Source organism: Zalophus californianus, chromosome 2, assembly GCF_009762305.2.
Source record: "Zalophus californianus isolate mZalCal1 chromosome 2, mZalCal1.pri.v2, whole genome shotgun sequence".
NCBI lineage: Eukaryota > Metazoa > Chordata > Mammalia > Carnivora > Otariidae > Zalophus > Zalophus californianus.
In genome coordinates, this window is record NC_045596.1 from 2,093,854 (window position 1) to 2,113,052 (window position 19,199).

At 49.5% G+C, this 19,199-nt stretch overlaps 1 protein-coding gene across 7 annotated transcripts in view; it reads left to right on the plus strand.

Annotated features, from left to right (window-relative positions):
* GRK4 (G protein-coupled receptor kinase 4) overlaps nucleotides 1-17,011 on the plus strand; it is a 97,945-nt gene extending 80,934 nt beyond the window's left edge. For 6 of the 7 annotated variants that reach the window (XM_027598974.2, XM_027598976.2, XM_027598977.2 and 3 more), the window contains 6 exons: nucleotides 5,748-5,837; nucleotides 6,816-7,024; nucleotides 10,735-10,869; nucleotides 12,676-12,813; nucleotides 13,204-13,332; nucleotides 14,358-17,011. In XM_027598974.2, the coding sequence (XP_027454775.2) occupies nucleotides 5,748-5,837; nucleotides 6,816-7,024; nucleotides 10,735-10,869; nucleotides 12,676-12,813; nucleotides 13,204-13,332; nucleotides 14,358-14,411 (755 nt within the window). In that variant the 3' untranslated portion in view covers nucleotides 14,412-17,011. The remainder of the gene's footprint in view (nucleotides 1-5,747; nucleotides 5,838-6,815; nucleotides 7,025-10,734; nucleotides 10,870-12,675; nucleotides 12,814-13,203; nucleotides 13,333-14,357) is intronic. The other variant, XM_027598975.2, reaches the window with a different exon arrangement.
* Nucleotides 17,012-19,199: the final 2,188 nt, after the last annotated feature.

Genomic DNA, 19,199 nt, shown 5'->3' on the forward strand with positions numbered 1-19,199 from the left:
GGCTCAGTTGGTTAAGTGACTGCCTTTGGCTCAGGTCATGATCCCAGGCTCCTGGGATAGAGTCCCGCATCAGGCTCCCTGCTCAGCAGGGAGTCTGCTTCTCCCTCTGACCCTACCCCCTCTCATGCTCTCTCTCTATCTCATTCTCTCTCTCAAATAAATAAATAAAAATCTTTAAAAAAATTAAAAATAGAAATACCATACGATTCAATAATCACACTACTGGGTATTCACCCAAAGAATATGAGAACACTAATTCAAAGGAATACATGTACCCCTATGTTTATTGCAGCATTATTTACAATAGCCAAACTATGGAAGCAGCCTGAGGGTCCATCGACTGATGAATGGATAAAGAAGAGGTGATATATATATATACACAATGGAATATTACTCAGCCTTAAAAAGAATGAAATCTTGCCATTTGCAACGATGTGGATGGATTTAGACATTATAATGCTAAACAAAATAAGTTCGAGAAAGACAATAATACCATATGATTTCACTCATATATGGAATTTAAGAAACAAAACAGATGAACAAAGGAAAATAAAAAGAGAGAAACCAAAAGACAGACTCTTAACTCTAGAGAACAAACTGATGGTCACCAGAGGGCGGTGGTGGGGGGATGGGCGAAACAGGTGGCGGGGGTGAAGAACAAACACACTTATCATGATGAGCACTGAGTAATAGACGGGAGTGTTCAATCACTATATTGTACATTCGAAACTAATACAACTCTATATTAACTATACTGGAGTTAAGATAAAGTTTAAAAAAAGGCTGATTAGGGGCGCCTGGGTGGCTCAGTTGGTTAAGTCTTCTGCCTTCAGCTCAGGTCATGATCTCAGCATCCTGGGATCAAGCCCTGTGTCCGGCTCTCTGCTCAGCAGGGAGTCTGCTTCTCCCCCTCATTCTCCCTCTGTGCTTGCTCTCTCTCTCTCTCTCTCAAATAAATAAATAAAATCTTTTAAAAAACGCTGATTATCATCTGTTCTAGGTTGTTAGGTGCATTTACTGTTTGTCCCTCCTAAATATGTCAGCCCTCTTTTTTGAAAACTTACAAATTAGGGCGCCTGGGTGGCTCAGTTGGCTGAGCGACTGCCTTCAGCTCAGGTCATGATCCCGGAGTCCTGGGATCGAGTGCCGCATCGGGCTCCCTGCTCAGCGGGGAGTCTGCTTCTCCCTCTGACCCTCCCCCCCTTCATGCTCGCTCTCTCTCTCTCATTCTCTGTCTGAAATAAATAAATAAAATCTTAAAAATTTTTAAAAAAATAAAAAAGAAAACTTAAAAATTAAGAGGGACTTGGTTTGTGAAATTTAACTGGTAGTTGAGATAAAAAAGGAAGTTCTATCATGCCTATATTTTCCATAGGAGAGACTTCAGTTTTATGAAATAGGTATATTCCTAAAAAGCAGAATAATCAGTGAATCTTTGTAAAGTCTAGTAGCATTTTATTATTGACAATGATTTTAAAGGAAATCCTATACATCGTATTCTTCTATCTGTAAAATATATATCAAAGATAAGGATACTAATTTTTTTTAACATAAACCCAATGCTATTATTACATCCAAAAGTATTTAACAGTTCCTTGGGGACACCTGTGTGGCTCGGTTGGTTAAGCATCTGACTCTTGATTTTGGCTCAGGTCATAATCTCAGAGTCATGAGATTGAGCCCGGCATCGGGCTCCGTGCTGAGTGCGGAGCCTGCTTCAGATTCTCTCTCTCCCTCTGCCCCTCCCATCAGCTTTAAATCTTCCTTAATTATTTCATAAATGTTTTTATAGTTGTGTATTGAATGTAGCATGAAGTTCATATTACATTTGGTTGATATCTTGTTGAGTTTTTTTAAATTTCATGGGTTCCTCCTCCCTGCTTCTTTATGTCATTTATTTGTTTGTGAAACCAGTGTTATGGGTCAAATTGTGTCTCTCTAAAATTCATGTCATGAAGCCCTAACCCCCAGTACCTTAGAATGTGACTGTATAGCTGACCTTTGAACCATGTGGGGATTAGGGGCACCAACTTTCCACACCATCAAAAATCTGCATATAATTTTTCTTTTCTTTTTTTTAAGAGAGAGAGAGAGTGCAAGCTTGAGAAGGGGAGGTGGAGAGAGAGAGAGTCTTAAGCAGACTCTGCGCTGAGTGCGGAGCTTGATACGGGGCTCGATCTCACAACCTTGAGATCATGACCTGAGCTGAAATCAAGGGTTGGATGCTTAACTGACTGAGTCACCCAGGTGCCCCCACATATAACTTTTCAACTCCCTCAAAACTTAACTACTAATGGCCTACAGTTGACCAGAAGCTTTACTGATGACATAAACAGTCAATGAACACATATTCTGTATGTTATATATATATATATATATATATTTTAAAGATTTTATTTGTTTGAGAGAGAGAGAGAATGAGAGATAGAGAGCACGAGAGGGAAGAGGGTCAGAGGGAGAAGCAGACTCCCCGCCGAGCAGGGAGCCTGATGTGGGACTCGATCCCGGGACTCCAGGATCATGACCTGAGCCGAAGGCAGTCACTTGACCAACTGAGCCACCCAGGCGCCCTCTGTATGTTATATATCTTATATATGGTATCTTACAATAATGTAAGCTAAAGAAAAGATGTTAAGAAAAATCATAAAGAAAAAAAAGAAAAGAAAATCATAAAGAAGAGCAAATGCATTTACAGTGCTGTCCATACTGAAAAAAGTGCATGCATAAGTGCACCCATGTAGTTCAAACCCGTGGTGGTCAAGGGTCACCCGTGTTTGGAATGAAGGCCTTTAAAGATGTGATTACAGCTGAATGAGGTCACTAGGGAAAGTCCTAATTTCATATGACTAGTGTTCTTATAGGAGGAGGAGATTAGGGCACAGACATGCACAGAGGGAAGGGGCTGTGAATACACCGGGTGGGAGCCGTTGTCGACACACCAGGCAGAGAGGCCTGCCCTCTGGCCCTGGATCTTGGACTTCCAGTCTCCAGGGCTGTGGGCAAATAAGTATCTGTCCTTTCAGCCCCCAGCTGTGGCGCTTTGGTAATGGCAGCCCTGGCAGGCTAGAACACAGACATTTGTCTTTTTTTTTTTTTTTAAAGATTTTATTTATTTATTTGACAGAGACACAGTGAGAGAGGGAACACAAGCAGGGGGAGTGGGAGAGGGAGAAGCAGGCTTCCCGCCGAGCGGGGAGCCCAATGCGGGGCTCGATCCCAGGACCCTGGGATCATGTCCTGAGCCGAAGGCCGACGCTTAATGCCTGAGCCACCCAGGCGCCCCCACAGACATTTGTCCTGTTGAAGTTCCCGGGTTGTGGATTTGGCTGGATTTAACATGTTCCCTGCCTCCCCTATTCTTCCTGTAAGCCAGTGGTTAAAATCTGGAGGCTGGAATTGGTCCAGGTTTGATTTTTGGTGAGCATACTTGGTGTGTCCTTCCTGTTGTATGACATCAGGAGGCATGTGAGGACTGATCATCTCTCCTTTTATGGTGTTCAGAGTTTCACACCTTGGTCAGCTTGATCTCTCCATTATCCATGCCCCACCAGCTTTTCATTTAATGGATGCAGGATCAGTATCAAGATACAGCATTTCACTGGGGCTGTAAAGTGATGGCATTCTAATTCTGTCATTCCTGGTGCACTTAAATGTTGAGATCCATCTGTAAAAAAGATTTTGTTTACCTCTTTGTTCAGGAAAAGCAGGTGAAATACGTGAGTGCTTCCTTTTATTTCTACTTTTCAGGAGATTGTGTTAGTTCTCTATTGTTCTCCAAGATGATCAAGGAGGTTCTCGTTTTATTCTGTTTTGGTATCATTAATGAACGTATGGATTTTAACACTTTGATAGGGTTTAATCCACTGGAGTAATTATTCTTTATGATATTTTTTGTCCCTTCTTTGGCCAGTGGATGTCCAGTAACCTCTAATGATTTCCTTGTTTTGTGCTATTATTTCTTATTGAAGATGTTCCAGGATGTGCTTGCATGTGTCCTGAGACCTGGATTCGACCATGTCTCCAAGGGGCCTGGTCCTTTGTGCAGAGAGCCCATTATGGGTGCCAGGTGCCCTTGCTGCCCTGCTGGCCATTCTTCCCAGGCCTTCTCTGGGAGAGAACACATCTGTTCTTGTTGTTTTAAAAGAAAATATTCATCATGGAATCATATTGATATTTCTAATTCTCCTTTTACTTCTTCATTTCACATTTGTGTCTTTTTTTCTCCTAATGCTGAAAATATTAGTTCCTAATGACATTAATATGATTACAATACTTTTCTCCACTTTTTAAATATGTAACATAGAGGCTCTACAACACTAAATGGAGATTTTCCTTATTTCTTCATCCAGCTGCCTGTGGATGGACCGGCTTGATCTGCCCAGTAGCGGGCTGTTCCCAGCTCTCCGTTCTTTCAGTTAGTGCTGCAATGCCTGGCACTGTGCACGTGTTATTTCCTGCTTTTTCCAGTGTGTCCTTGGGATAGGCCCCTGGGGGGGTTGTGAGGCTGAAGGATAGGTTCGCATGCAGTTTCGCAGACATTGCCAAATTCCTGGCTTTGGAACTGTGCTGGTGTGTGTGCACACTAGCAGGGTATGCATGCACCTGCTTCCCCAGGGCCCCACTGGCAGAATGGGTTCTCAAACTGAGTCTTCGTCCACTTGTCAGTAGTTTTGCTTTTCATTTCTCAGTGGAGAAAAATCACTTTTTAAAAGAAAAATAAGAAAGGATACTTAAGATTTCACAACATGCCAGTACTCTACTTAAACATAAAATACATAAAAGCTGCCTTATGGAGGAAATCTTCCTGTACGAAAGCAGGAAACTGAGACACACTGATAAATGGCAGAGCTGGGACTCAAACCCAGGTCGTGTGGCTCCAGCATCTGCTCCCATGGCTCCAGCCTCCTGCCTCCCCCAATGCAGGCACGCCGCCGCCAGGAGTAACATGACTCACAGTGCTGGTGTGCTAAGGAAAAGGTCAGTTTTCCTGTCTAAGGCATCATGCAGGCTGTGTTAAAGCAAATTCAGTGCCTCAAATGGCATGTTGTGGATTTTCAGTGTTGAGCACATACTTATTGGTTGGTTCATTCATTTCTTCAGTAAATATTTATTGAGCACCTACTATATGCAGGTACGATATCAGGAGCTGGAGACACATGGCCAACAAGATGAGTGGGGCGTCTGCCTCCAGGGCTGGTTTATCTTTCTAGACTCTCAAAAGAAGGTTTTCTATAATTTGTTATTTTCATACTGAATTTAATAACTATTTAAATCTTTCTATATAAAGGCATTAACACATAACATAGCCTTTTAAGTGAGTTTCCTTGATTTCATTTATTATCTTGCTGTTACAATTTGTTCTTCAGAGAAAAACTCCTTATTATTTGTCTGCTGTTGTTCTTGTATATAAGCCTACTGGTATTCTGACAGAAAGTGTTTATTTTCTATTGTGTAGTTCATGCTCTAGTCATTATAGTTTTATTTATGGATCTGGTAGTTATAGGAAATTAAATAATAAACACAATGCTTCTATCTTAACAAGTGGTTGTCTATGGTTAAAGGGCTTCCTGATTAGTAACCAGCTATAAATCTAATTTCCTGTTGTGTTAGTGGACCCGAATACTCTGCATAGTATTTTACTAAATGTGGAGAAATTAGATGTAATTTTAGATTTTTTCCCCACTGTTTATTGTCATGAATGTGTCAGCATGCCCCCTGTGGTTTGTAATGTGCTTGAACACATGCAGGGCACATCCGGATCTCAGACCTGGGTTTAGCCATGGAGATCCCGGAAGGGGGGACCATCCGAGGAAGAGTGGGGACCGTCGGCTACATGGGTATGTGAATGGCTACTTCCAGATCCCTGTGCTTTCTCTCTGGATGCTCGCGTCCTCACAGTGCAGAGAAGTTCTAAGCCAGTTGGAGGGAGCACGGGTGGTGTTGGAACTCTGTACGCGACCAGTGTTGGGACCACAGAGGAGTCCTCCTGTCTGCCCTCCTGTCTTACAGAGACCAGGGGTGAGGCCGGCAGAGGTCCTGCAGCAGCTTGAGGGTAGAATCAGGGCAGGACGGGCCCTCACTCTGCTGCTGCCACCATCCTGGGCACACTGGCCTCTCCGGGCCCTTGTGAACTCGTGGTTCCCTGGTTATTGCAAAGCCTCTGTGACTGGGAGGCCCTGGCCTGGGATCAGCTCCCCGCCCGGCAGTGCCAGCCTGACCCTGGCGTGGCCTCTGACATGAGGGACCCCGAGGGCCATGTCTGCCGTCACCTGCTGCGGGGATCAGTGCCCTTGGGGCGCCCGTGGGTGTGGCTCTGCATGTCTGAGGGAGCACCCTCCTCAGGAGGCAGGGTCTTCCCTAGAGGACCAGTTCCCTGTGTGTGTTACTCTGTGGCTGCTCATTTCGTGCCCTGGGGATAGCACAGACTGTTTTCAGTAACCCATTTGTTGAACTATAAGTCACATACCATAAAATCCACCACTCCCAAGTGGACACTTGAGTGGATTTCAGCACGCACACAGAGCTGTGCAACCACCAACCACCAGAAAGAGACCCCAGGCCCATCAGCACCCCTCCAGCCCCGGTCCGGCAGCTCCTCGCCCACTTTCTGTCTCCATGGACTTGTCTCTTCTGCTTGCTCCATATAAATAGGGTCACACACTCTTGGGCTTTCTGTGTCTGTCTTCTGCCCCTTAACACATTTCCAGGGTTCATGTTGTAACAAACATTAAGTTTATAATGTGTTATTTGGAATTAATTACCAGAAAATTTAAAAACCAAAATTTAACTTAAATTTCCCTGTATTTGTTATGTAGCTCCTGAAGTTATCAATAATGAACACTATACATTTAGTCCTGATTGGTGGGGACTTGGCTGTCTGATATATGAAATGATTGAGGGACATTCTCCATTCAGAAAATTCAAAGAGAAAGTCAAGCGAGAGGAGGTGGACCGAAGAGTGAGGAAGGACACCGAGCAGTATTCGGAGAAGTTTTCGGAGGATGCCAAGTCTATCTGCAAGATGGTGGGTCGGGCTCTGGGGAGGTTGGGGTGGAACCCCAGCTCATTGGGGTCGTTTCCACTAGCAGTCTCCCCACCACACAGCCTCCAGCAGGGAGAGGGCCACGAGTCCCGGCCTCGCCTGGGAAGTGACGTGATTGGGCCTCCAACCAATGGGAGCAAAGCACAGCAGCGCCTTGTTAGATTTCTCAAAAGGTTCCCCTGAGAGGGAAGAGTGGTGCCAAGGTCACTCATTTCCTGTAAAACTAAAGATCAAAGAGAACTTTGTTTCTTAGGAACAATGAGGTTTTTCTGTCTGCCCACGTTTCTTTCCTCTTTAACTGGCTGCCAGGGATCGTGTCACAATAGACACCCCGACTTGATGGGCCGCCACGCGTCTGCCACCTTCCTGGATGCGTTAAGGGGCCCACGAGGCTGCGTGCGCAGAGGGAGGGAGACAGGAGGACAGAGACTGCGGGGCTGGGGGCAGGCAGGGCAGCGGTCGAACCGTGGGGGGTGGAATCACGGTTACAGGAGGGGGCGGAAGGGGGACTCGGGGCAAGGTCAGGAGGCTAGAGGCAAGGGTGTAAGCCCTGCTTGGTGGAGCCACGGCCCCTCTCGCCAGAGCTGGAAAGGCTGGGAGGGTGCGGAGAGGAAAGCGGGGCTGGCTAGTCATGAAGAGTCGAGGGGGTGGGAATGGAGGCCAGAGAGAGGCGGGCCGTGGGTCCCCAAATGGAACCAGCAGCCGCCGTACCCGTTACTGAAAGCGGCAGTAACTTAGGTGAGCTGTGGGTGGCTGGAGACACTGATTCTGGTTCCCCTTCCCTCTTGTTGCCATGTGTGGGGTGATGCGTGTTAGTGGTCCTGTCACAAGCAGTGGGACCAGGCTGGCCTGCCCTCCCGCCAGCTCATTCTGCGTGGAGCTGGCCGTGGTTAGCCAGCCCCTCCAGGGTTGACAGCGTTCTGGCCAAGCTGCTATTTGACCAGGTGCTTGCCACCTGCCAGACACTCTGATAAGGGCTGCAGGAATGTAAAAATGGAAGTTGGAAGTAGAGCCTGCCCCTAAGGAGCTCACCGTTCAATGGCAGGCCTAGAACAAACATGAAAAATAACTATGGTGAAAAAGCAGAATTTGATGGGTGCCATAAACAAGAGAGAAACGAGGGCTCAATGGTTTTCAGGATGGAGAGATGCTGTGTTCTGGTAAGGGTACTGGGGAAGGCAGGTGCCTGAGTGAGAACCAAGGTTGGGCCTCAGAGCTCAGGGGCCACACCTCAGCTCCCCGCACTGGCCTTCCCTGTCCAGCCTCTGGTTTCTTGTCTGACGTGTGCATGGTGATAGCGTCGCCCTCACAGGCTCGCCGGGAAGGGGCGATGCAGGAATGCATGTGACCGGCCTGGTGACACACAAATCCTCAGGAGCTCCTGTGAGCGGAGACATCTGGTTCTTGGAGAGTTGGTTCAACCCCGGCAGATGGAGGCTAGAGGAGAGGGCATCTCAGGAGGCAGGGGGCATTTGCAGAGGACAGCGCCTGCAGGGACAGGGCCGGCCCCCGTGCTCAGTGCGCTTGCAGAGGGGGGGCTCACCCCTCACCCATGCAGGCTTATGCATGGCTCCTTGCCCTCTCTGCCTCTCCTGCCCAGCGCCTGCTCCCAGCACGCTGCACCCATGCTGAATGAGTGAGCAGACGTGGAGTGAGGTCAGTGTTGTACTTGTGCTGGAGAGCAGAAGGAAGGGCTGAGGAAAAGCCGGCTCTTTACACTGACCCAGACAGGCGGCCAGAGCAGCGCCTGACATGTGGACACCTGTCTGTAGTTTTGAAAGCTTTTGATGTATTATCTTATCTGACCCTCGGAGTGGACTTCTAAGGGGTTTTCTTAGCCTCACAGTTGAAAAATTAAGAATTCGATTAAAAAAAAAGATTTTATTTTATTTATTTTTAAAGATTTTATTTGAGAGAGAGAATGAGAGAGAGAGAGCACGAGAGGGAAGAAGGTCAGAGGGAGAAGCAGACTCCCCGCTGAGGAGGGAGCCCGTTGCGGGACTCGATCCTGGGACTCCAGGATCATGACCTGAGCCGAAGGCAGTCGCTTAACCAACTGAGCCACCAAGGAGCCCGATTTTATTTATTTTAGAGAGAGAAAGAGAGAGAGAGAGAGAGCACGTGCACGCGCATGAGTTGGGGGAGAGGCAGAGGGAGAGAGAATCCCAAGCAGACTCCCCGCTGAGCACAGAGCCCCTGACCCTGAAATCACGGCCTGAGCTGAAATCAAGAGTCAGCGGCTTGACCGACTGAGCCGCCCAGGTGCCCCTAAGAGTTTGATTTCTGTGACATGCCATAATGGGATGTCAATGGGCAAACTTGAACTCAGACGTTCTGAGCACAAGTCCAAGGCCATCGGATAGGTGTGTGTCAGCAGCAGGGTTGATAATGGAGTCCTGGAGCCCCTGAGACGCTGGGATTGTATTTGGCATCACACTGAATTCTCAGATCTGTTTTTAATGAGCAAAGCGTACCAAGAATAACTGCACTGAGCACATCTTGTCGAGCCCTTGCCCTGGCGAGGTGTGGGGGCTGCCCCAGTGAGTGGGATTTCCCACAGCCCTGCCTCTGGAGGTGTGGGTCCCGCCAGGAGGGACTGGCCCTGAGTACTTCCCCAAGTGATGGCGTCACACCAGGAGGGACAGGTGTCCTGAGGGAGCATGCTCTGAAGGTAGGAAGCTGGAGCCCGGCTCAGCCAGGCGAAGGGTCTTCTAGACAGAGGGCATAGTGCATGTGCAGACTGTGAGGAGGTGAGCGAGGGAGGGTGTGTGCTGCATCCAGAGTTCACACAGTGAGGGCTGCAGGGGTGTGCGGGCCAGTGCACACATGCCAGACGCAGAATGTGCTCGGCTCTTTGCCTGGGAGTTTGGTTTCTCTTCAGAAGAGCGGTGGGTGCGGGCTATGAGGCAAGGCCAGGGTCAGCAGACTTCTCTGTGAGGGGCCAGATAGTGAGTCATACTTAGGCTGGGCTGGTTCCTCGCACAGCTGTGGAGCCCCACCACTGTAAGGAAACAGCATGGGCCGGGCTGTGTTGTGCTAAAACCTCCTTGACAGTGTCAGGCAGCTTCCCGGCCGCAGTCTGGCCATGCTCTAGAGCTAAATCTGTCCTGTTTTGCTTTGAGCACAGCCAAACCTTTCTGACTGATGATAACTGTGGATGAGGGCCCATTTGGTGAAAATTATGAACGTATGAGTAAGGAATACTTTTGAAAGAGATGCTGTCCATTTTAAGAATATACAATTTCTAGAACTTGGTTTGTCAAATTTTTGCCTCATCTGAGCTCCTTAGTGATCTATTTAATGAATAGATTAAAATAGTTTCCAATTATAAACATAACTTAGCATTAAAATGGTATCTGTGAAGTTCTTGACAGTTCCTATTTCTTTCTAAAGAGCCCCCTAATTTTTACATGGCTAAAACTTTTTCCTTAAGGATTTACTTAGCCGACCTTTATTTATTGGTTGCTCAAAGGCTGTTATATTAGTTTCCATTCCTTTTTGAAGCATCGTATATTCTAAACTTGTGAAATCTGAATTAAGGAGGTTTGGTTGAAACTTTGAAATTTGAGTAACTTTGTTTAGATGGAGGCGTTCTTTGCTACCCCTGATTCTTTGCTTATTATTATGGAGACTTTCCGAGTTCTCTCTTCTATCCTAGGAGCTTAAATTGACTCCATTTCTGCCTCTTGCAGTTACTCACCAAGAATCCCAAACAGCGGCTGGGCAGCAAGGCTGGAGCGGCAGAAGTGAAAGCTCACCCCGTGTTCAAGGACATTAATTTCAAGAGGCTGGAAGCAAATATGTTAGATCCGCCTTTCTGTCCTGATGTAAGTACATTGCCCAGGAGCAGGGTGTCCAAGAAAATGGATCCACGGAACCCCATGATTTTCCAGCAGATGCAGAAGCGCTGGTTCAGCCTGGCTGTGCTTCTGCTTGGGTGCCCTCTCCCAGCCCCCGGCCACTCACCACACTGTCCTCACAGGTCCCCACAGGCCTTCCTGCTCAGAGCCCCAGCACCACTGCATGACCTCCTCGTCAGGCCCTGCAAGGCCTTCTGTGTGACAGCATCCCCTTTCTTGTGTCAGTGCCTTTAGTCTGGGAAGCCCTTCCCCTCTCCATGTCTCCTAGGTCTTGGCTGCACACTGCCCACAGGGAGCCCTGGAGGTCACCTGAGCCTCCTGTGAGCCTGCTGTGGGGCCTACTCAGGGGCCATGTCCACATGCTTAGCACAGGGCCTGGCTTGGGTCAGTGCTTGGTGGGAGCACCTGCAGGCAGGAGATTCCTGCTGAGGAAAGCAGAAATGAACGACAGCAGTCTGGGCTGTCTTCTTAACGGTCTGCTACCTGTGCATTCCAGAAGGGTGGAGATAATTCTGCAGGATATGGTGGAACTGGGGTGTACAATTAAGACATTTTTAGTTGCACAAGTCAGGACTTACTATGTTTTCATATTCCAGTATGCTGTAGTAGTTACCTCCTTCCTTGGAATTAGTTCACGCATTACATGTTTACCGAGTGCCCACCACCTGCTAGACACAGATGGAGGCATTAGGACCCGCAGGGAGCACAAGAAAACCAGGTGTTGCCACTGTGGTGCTCGCTCCAGCCTGCGGACCAGCGGACAACTGAACAGGGATGGCGCGCCCCAGGGACTTGACACGGCTGTGCGGTCTGAGAGGAGCAGGGAAGGCAGTTTTCAGGGAGCAGCGATGACTCCCCTTGCTGTGCTCAGAGGCCTGGGGCAGGGCCTGCCAGGTCGGGGCTCTGGGGCTGACGTTCTGGGTATTCTACTGAATGTGACCAGAGGAACCGTGGGGGCCCGCTGACAGGGGAGTCCCATGGTAGCGGGTCAGGGGGCAGGATGGGGTTCTGGGCCTTCAGCCTGGGCTCAGGCCTCCCCAGCCTTCTTCTGGACTGTCTCCTGAGTGGGGCCCCCACTTGCTTCCATGGTCCTGCTGTGTGGGGACTGAATGGGTAGCGGCTGCTCTGAAGTGTGCTGACCAGGGTCCTACGGGATGTCCCTTCTTGGATCGTGCAGGTTCCCGCACGCAGGCAGGGCGTTTCTCAAAACTGCCAGGTGCCTCTTGCATGACCACGGTTTGGCCGGTAGCTGGACTCCGGGGCTTTTTGTTCCCCATTTCCAGGAGCTTAGGTGGCTGGGCTGGAGGGGACCGTGGCCCAGGCTTAGATGCGCCATGCTGGCTTGCCGCTGAGGGCAGCACAGCCAGGGTGGGTCCTGCAGGCCAGGGCTCCTGTCCCAGAGGAGGGGTGGCTGGAGGCCATTAGATGAGCTCTGACAGGAGGTCGAGAAGCGGGACCTGCCCTTGTTCACTTAGACTTTGCGTGGGGCGCTTCACGTGAAGGAGGCCAAGGGTCCCATGGCCCTTCATCCTGCCCCTTCCTGTCACCCATTTCCCACTGCAGGAAAGGGAAAGGTGGGGGCCTCCGGAGGTTTGCGGACCAGAGGGAGTCCACGGGGTTTGTGACTGAGGAGAGCTCCCAAGAGGGAGGGAAAGGCCTCAAATCTGGTGTGAATGCGTCGATTTCACATGCGCTGTGTTCTTAGTAATTAAGGAGACTAAGAATGACTCCAGTCATCCCAGAGGCCAACGCCTCTTTGTTGTTGGTGCATAGCCGCATGCCATTTACTGTAAGGACGTCGTGGATATCGAGCAGTTCTCCACGGTGAGAGGAGTCTACCTGGACACCACGGATGACACGTTCTACAGTCAGTTTGCTACGGGCTGTGTCTCCATCCCCTGGCAGAATGAGGTACTGCCGGTTTATACTGGGTACAGTGCCAGGAGAAAAAAATTGTGTGTGCGCCTGTGTGTGCGTGTGTGCGTGTGTGTGTGTGTGTGTGTGTGTGTGTGTGTGTGTGTGTGTTTGGAGGTAAGATTATGCGAGGCAGCTGCCCTGCTCCCTGCACAGGAGGGGGACAGTTCACCATTGGGGTCCCACTTTCAGAGTGGGCCTGGCCAGCGCCCGGTCCTTACCTGCTCTGGGGGTGCACTCGGAGGGAGGAGGAGGAGGCTGTGTTCCCCACCCCAAGCATGGGAACGGGAGTGGCCCCCGCCTGCTGAGCTGTGTGTTGGGCGGGGAGTGGCTGACTGACCTCGCAGAGTCTCTCCCCTTCTCTGTCCTGCTCTTGTGTGGACGCAGATGATCGAATCGGGTTGTTTTAAGGACATCAATGAAGAGGAGCCTGAAGAAGACATGGTGTTGAATATAGAAGAGAAAACGTATCCCAGACCGAAGAGAGGCTTCTTCTACAGACTCTTCAGGAGAGGGGTAAGGGTAACAAGCATTTTGTTATGTTGGTTTTTTTTTTTTTGTATGGGATGTGTTAAAAGAAAAGAAATATTTCACCAAGGTAAAAAACTTTCTTTTCTCAGATTTCTTATTAAGATATTTCACATAATTTAAGAGCTCTAGCCCTATGGTGTGATTTGAGCCCCACCAGAAAAATCCTCACTATGTCGTTTGCTGTTGGTACGAAGACTCTGTTCTGACGCGCAAAGGCAGACAGGCTCGCTGACATGCAGCCACAGATCCGTCCTTCAGCGAGGAGGCACGCGAGCTTGCTCAGAACTGAGTGTCATGTAGACTGGTCGTGGAGCAACCACGTCATGTAGCTCTCCACCCTCCCGCTCCTACTTGGCCACTGCTCCCTCGCGGGCTGCTCCCACACAGGACGTACAAGAGTGTGCTGAGAGACTCCTGGGTGCCATGATACTTAGAATGTTTTTCCTGGTCAAGTTTTCCTCCTTGGACTAGTGTATCACCTTGCTTCATACCCTGTCCCTTCTCAAAGACTTTATTCAGAGGTTGTCCACTAACATTCGAGTCCATCTTTGTTCAGTATGAAAAACAAGCCTTAGGTGGGAAAGGTCTGTCAGGGCATGTCCACCAGGACTACATTTCCTCGGAGAACCGGGGCCAGGCGTGAGTTAGCGCCGTGGGTCTCCCGGGGAGCCGGTCTCTCTGTGCAGAAAGTCCTGCCTGGACACGCTCCGCTCCACACGCAGGCCCGCCCCGTGCAGGGGGAGCCCGGGCCTCATTCCCTTGCAGTACTCAGCTCGGGTCATGCAATTGCATTGAGTGTGCAACAGAGAAAGCGAATCTGAGACGCTGTGTGTGTGTGTCTGCGTGTTTGTGTGTGAACTGAGCATCCTCCGTACCGGGAGAGGAAGTGTGGAACTCAGCCTTAATGTCAGTGCCCCTGTCCTGTGGTTGTAAACTCTCGCGTCCACCACAGGAGTGGAGTGGGCGTGCGTTAGGTAAGTGACTGATCCCGCCGCTCTGCCGTGTTGCAGGGCTGCATTAGCGGTGGCCCCAGCGAGAAGGAAGAGTTGCCCGCAAATCTGTGACCACTCACTGCAGAGCCCGACCCAGCACCAAGGAGCCTGTGCTTAGCGTTTCATCCCGTCCCTGAGCCGCAATAAACACATGACACAGCTTAACACGAGCCGTGCGTCTGCAGATGTCTCTATATTCATACCTGAATCGTGTGTTCACCAGAGCTGGGTTGAAGAAAAAGGCACTTGAGGACTGTTCTGATGCCCAGAAGCCCCGTGTGGACATCTTGTGGCAGGGGCCCAAGGCCCCATGTGTGCCCACAGAAAGGGGAGAAGAGTGGGCGTGGACATCAGCTCAACAGTGTCCAGAGCCAAGGGTCGTGTTCCTCACCCCAGAGCGTCCTCTGGTGCCCACCAAGGTGGGAGGCAGGGGTGCCCCCTTTCCCCAGAAAGTCTTTGCCTTTCTGCATCCACACGGACATCCGCTTACTTGCCAAGATTCTCCTGTGTGAGGAGTGCGTGTTCTGGGCAGGACTCCGGGCCGGGGCTTGGCTGTCGGCCGCTGCTTCCCCAACTGCGGCAGCCTGGGAGTCTCCAGGACTGTGCGGTGCCTTTGGGCCTGAAGCACAGGGGAGGGCGGGGCTGGGAGAGGCCTGTGCTTGGGCCGAGGGCGACAAGCCCCCTCCACGCTTAGCAGTTTAGGAGCTCACTTCCCACACAGGCCAAGGGATGTCGGGGTTCCAGGGTCAGTAATCCTTCCCTCTGCCGGGACTGCCCCAAGAGGAAGGTGGCCCCTTCCCCGTGGTGGGAACGTGGGCTCTGTTGCCTGGGGAGGGGAGCTGGCGCCCATAGGCCTTGTGAAGACCATGGGGGGCATGCAGATTCTGGGGGGAGGTAGCCCCGAGGCACCGAAGCGGGGCTTCCTCCCCTATCCGCACGTGCGAGGCCTGCAGCAGGGGCTGGGTGAGAAACCAGGGGCCAGGCCTCTGTGACTCTCACCAAACAGCAAGGACTTGGTCTGGATCCGGAGACCCCGCCACATGGCTGTGTGCAGGAGAGTGAGCCGGGGTCAGCCGCGTGCCCGGGTTCAGTGTCGCTGTCCTGCAGCTGTGTGTCCCCAGGCACCTGAACCCAGACGGTGCTTCCGGGAGTGCCGGTGACGTGTGCACGCATGTTCATGGCTGTCTGGAACACAGCAGCCCTGGGGCCGCGCTTCAGAGGAAAGCACCCCGGCCGTGTCCTGCGAGACCAGTGGAGGCTGATCCTCAGCTTGCTTTGTATCCGGGTGGGGAGAGGGAGGAGTGACCTTGGGGTCCGGGGCCTTTATTTTAGGGATGGCTTCTCTTCAGATTGGGGCCCTCATCTCGGTTTGAGGACAGCAGGAGGTGGGGGACGGAGGCCCAAGGCCTTCATAAAGCATTTAGTAGAGTGTTTGGTATGTGCTACCCACTCAGTAAATCCGTTAATAATTGTGGAAGAGTAATGCGTGCTCATCGTAAACGATGCAGGACGGTTTAAAGAAAATAGAAATCACCTTTATTCCTACAACGTGCTTATATTGTGAGACCTTTTAGACCTTCTGTTATCAGTGTGGACATAGGGGCAGTGGTGCGCTTGTCTGCCCCATCCCTGCCCGGTCACCATGGGGTGGAGGGCCCCTGCCCGCAAAGCCCTGGCAGGGAGGGAGCCTGGGGGCCTGTCTGTGCCTGTGGGGCACAGCTCCGGAAACCAGTTAAGTCCTTTGTCCCCCCCCTTTTTTTCTGCTTAAGCTAGTCTGAGTTGAGCGCCCCCATGCCTGAGGGAAGCATCCTGACTGGGACAGCAAATCTGGGAAAGGATTTTATAAACACGGAACTTCACATATTGATATGTCATTGTCTTCCTCCTCTGGTTATAAGCAAGCACATATATATTAAGGAGAGTTTTGAAATTAAAGCGTACACAATGGAAAATTCATCTTTAATAGCCACTATCCAAAGATAATCCCTATCAGCATTTTATTCTATATTTATGTAATCTGTATTTATTTCTTCCCATGTCATTTAATATCTGTCTCAATCTTTTCTGCACATTTAGGACATCATTTATCAAACGATCCAAACAATTGTTGCTTCCAGCTTCCTTGTTATTATAAACACCCATGGGATGGACAGCCCTGTACCTACATCTTTGTGCACATATATGATAATATTTTTAGGATAGATTTGTAGTGGGGAATCCCTTGGTTAAACTGTATGAACAGGGGCCCCTGGGTGGCTCAGTCGTTAAGCTTCTGCCTTCAGCTTGGGTCGTGATCCCGGGGTCCTGGGATTGAGCCCCACATCAGGCTCCTTGCTCAGTGGGGAACCTGCTTCTCCCTCTCCCTCTCCCTCTGTGATCTATCTTGCTCTTGTTCTCTCTCATATAAATAAATGAAATTAAAAAAAAATAAAATGTATGAACAACTGGAGTAAACCCTATAAGAAAGAGCTAAAGGGATTAAAAGTGGCTCTGTCTGGCAAGCGTTTCTCCTGGGACGGGCAGCAGTGGGGGCCGGAGGAGAGCTGTTTTCTTTATAAGCGCTGTCTGACTTGTCCTTTCGACCATGTCTGTGTATTATTAAGATAAAAATAAACATCGCATTGTGAAATTGTTTGTTTTCCCCAAATAAAGCACAATTACACTCTAAAAAAGATGTGTGGACATTTTAAAAGAATATATATTATATACCCATGTGAACAAATTGCCCTTCTGAAAATTTTAAAAAATTTCCTCTCCAGCCAAAAATGTCTAACAGTTCCCTGTTAGTTTCACCAAAAACTAGATTTTTCTTTTGGTGAAGAGTTTCATTAGAAACAAAGTGTTTCTTTTTCTTTCTTTTTTTTCCTATGGTAAAATATACATAAAATTTACCTTCTTAACATTGTTAAGTGCCCAGTTCAGTGGCATTAAGTACATTCATGTGGCCGTGCAGCCATCTCCACTGTCCGTCTCCAGAACTGATCTTGTGAATCTGGCACTGTCCTCACTAAACACCAACTGTCCGTTCTCCCCCCGGAGAGGAACTTCACGTATTGATATGTCATTGTTTTGTACTAAGTATTTGAAATCTGGTGTGTATTTTCCACCTAACAGCACATCTCAATGCAGAGTCATTACCTTTGTTCAAATGCTTGATAGCCACGTGTGGCCGAAGCGTGGGGCTATGCTCCCTGTCATCATGTGTGTTTACGGGGGCTCGAAGGGAACAGGGAACACCTGGCTGGCCATGCAGTACTGGCTGACTTCAGGCTCTGGGCAGTGGCTTTGCTGCTAGAAAGAACATCCTGATCCCAGACATCTTTCACCAGGGATCGAGCATTCCAGAACCTCCAGAACGGGTATCAGCCAGCCTTTTGAGCCCTTCCTGCTGGGCAGCCCACTGCTACATCACTGATCGACTGGGATCCCCAGGGTCACTGCCAAGAGGCAGGCTCATCTCTCCGTACATACCGACAAGGTACAGTGAAACTACAGAGAGCCGAAGACCCCGAGAAGATGTTAAAAGCAGACAGAGGGGCAAAAAAGACACATCACGCTCAGAGGAGTGGCCAAGAAATCAACAACAGACTTCTCAACAGCCAGAATGAAAAGCAGAAGACAGTGAAGTCCAGATCTTTCATCTGCCGCAGAAAGTTATCTGCCAACCTTGAATTCTATACCCAACCAAAAATCCATTGAGAATGAAGATAAATATTTTTTCAGATAAACTGAAACAGAGATTTCAGCAATAAAAGGCCCACTAAAAGTAACTCTATAGGGTGTTTTCCGGGCAGAAGAAAATGATCCCAGATGGAAGATCGGAGACGTAGGAGGGAACGAGGAGTAAGAAAAACAGTAAACATGCAGTCAATTTGAACAAACGTTGAGTGTGCAAACCAACAATTACTGTGTCTGTGTTTTCTGCGGTCCACGTGTGTATCCTTACGTAGAACTAAAATACACAGCAATGACACTCTCAAATGGAAGAAGCTTCAAGGGAGACGGGCAGGAGCCACCAAGGCACCCTTGGGAGCTTGTGGCCCGCTCACCCTGTTCCCTGTGACTCTGCCGCACACCCCACAGGCTCCTACCTGCTTTGGGATTCGGAGTGGGTGCCCGCCCCCAGCTGCAGTTTACCCCATTTGTGGGGGGGGGGGGCGTTGGGGGCTTTAAATATCTCCCTCTCTCCCTGTGCAGGACCATTACAAGTGTGTTGCTAGGCTTTCATTTTTAGCTCCCCACCCAAACCTATTGTTTAACATTTCCCCCCCCTAAATAGTAAAAGTTTGTTGCAGAAGATTTGAAAAATACAGAAAGACATAAGGATTAATATATAAATCACCTCTGCCTGTTTTTAAGGCTTTGGGGACACCAGGCCAAACTGCCCACTCAGCTGTGTTCATCTTTAATGGCTCTGATTTGTGACAGTCCCTTTCTATCAGGCTCTCTGGTAAGATTTCCTGTCAGGTTTATAGTAAGTTCTGGGCAGATGACTTTCCTCCTGCCCTGGCTGAAGCAGTCACGAGCTGTTGTGGGCAAATGAGGTCTCATGACTCAGCCTCTCTGGACTGGTTACAGTTTGGTTTAGGAGCGTATAAACAGAGTGATCCGAAGCACCGGTAGCTTACACACAACAGAATTGTATTTCTCTCTCACAGTCTCCTCAGGCCAGGCGGGGGCCGCACCTCCACCCTGGCTGCTCCTAGCTCTGTCCTGCCAGGATGTGCTTTTCACCCTTGTGACCCAAAATGACTTCTCAAGCACCAACCAGTATATCCCCATTCCAGGCAGTGGGAGGAAGAAGGTGTGCCCCTTCCTTCTAAGGACACTTTCCAGAACTAACACCCATCACTTGTGCTT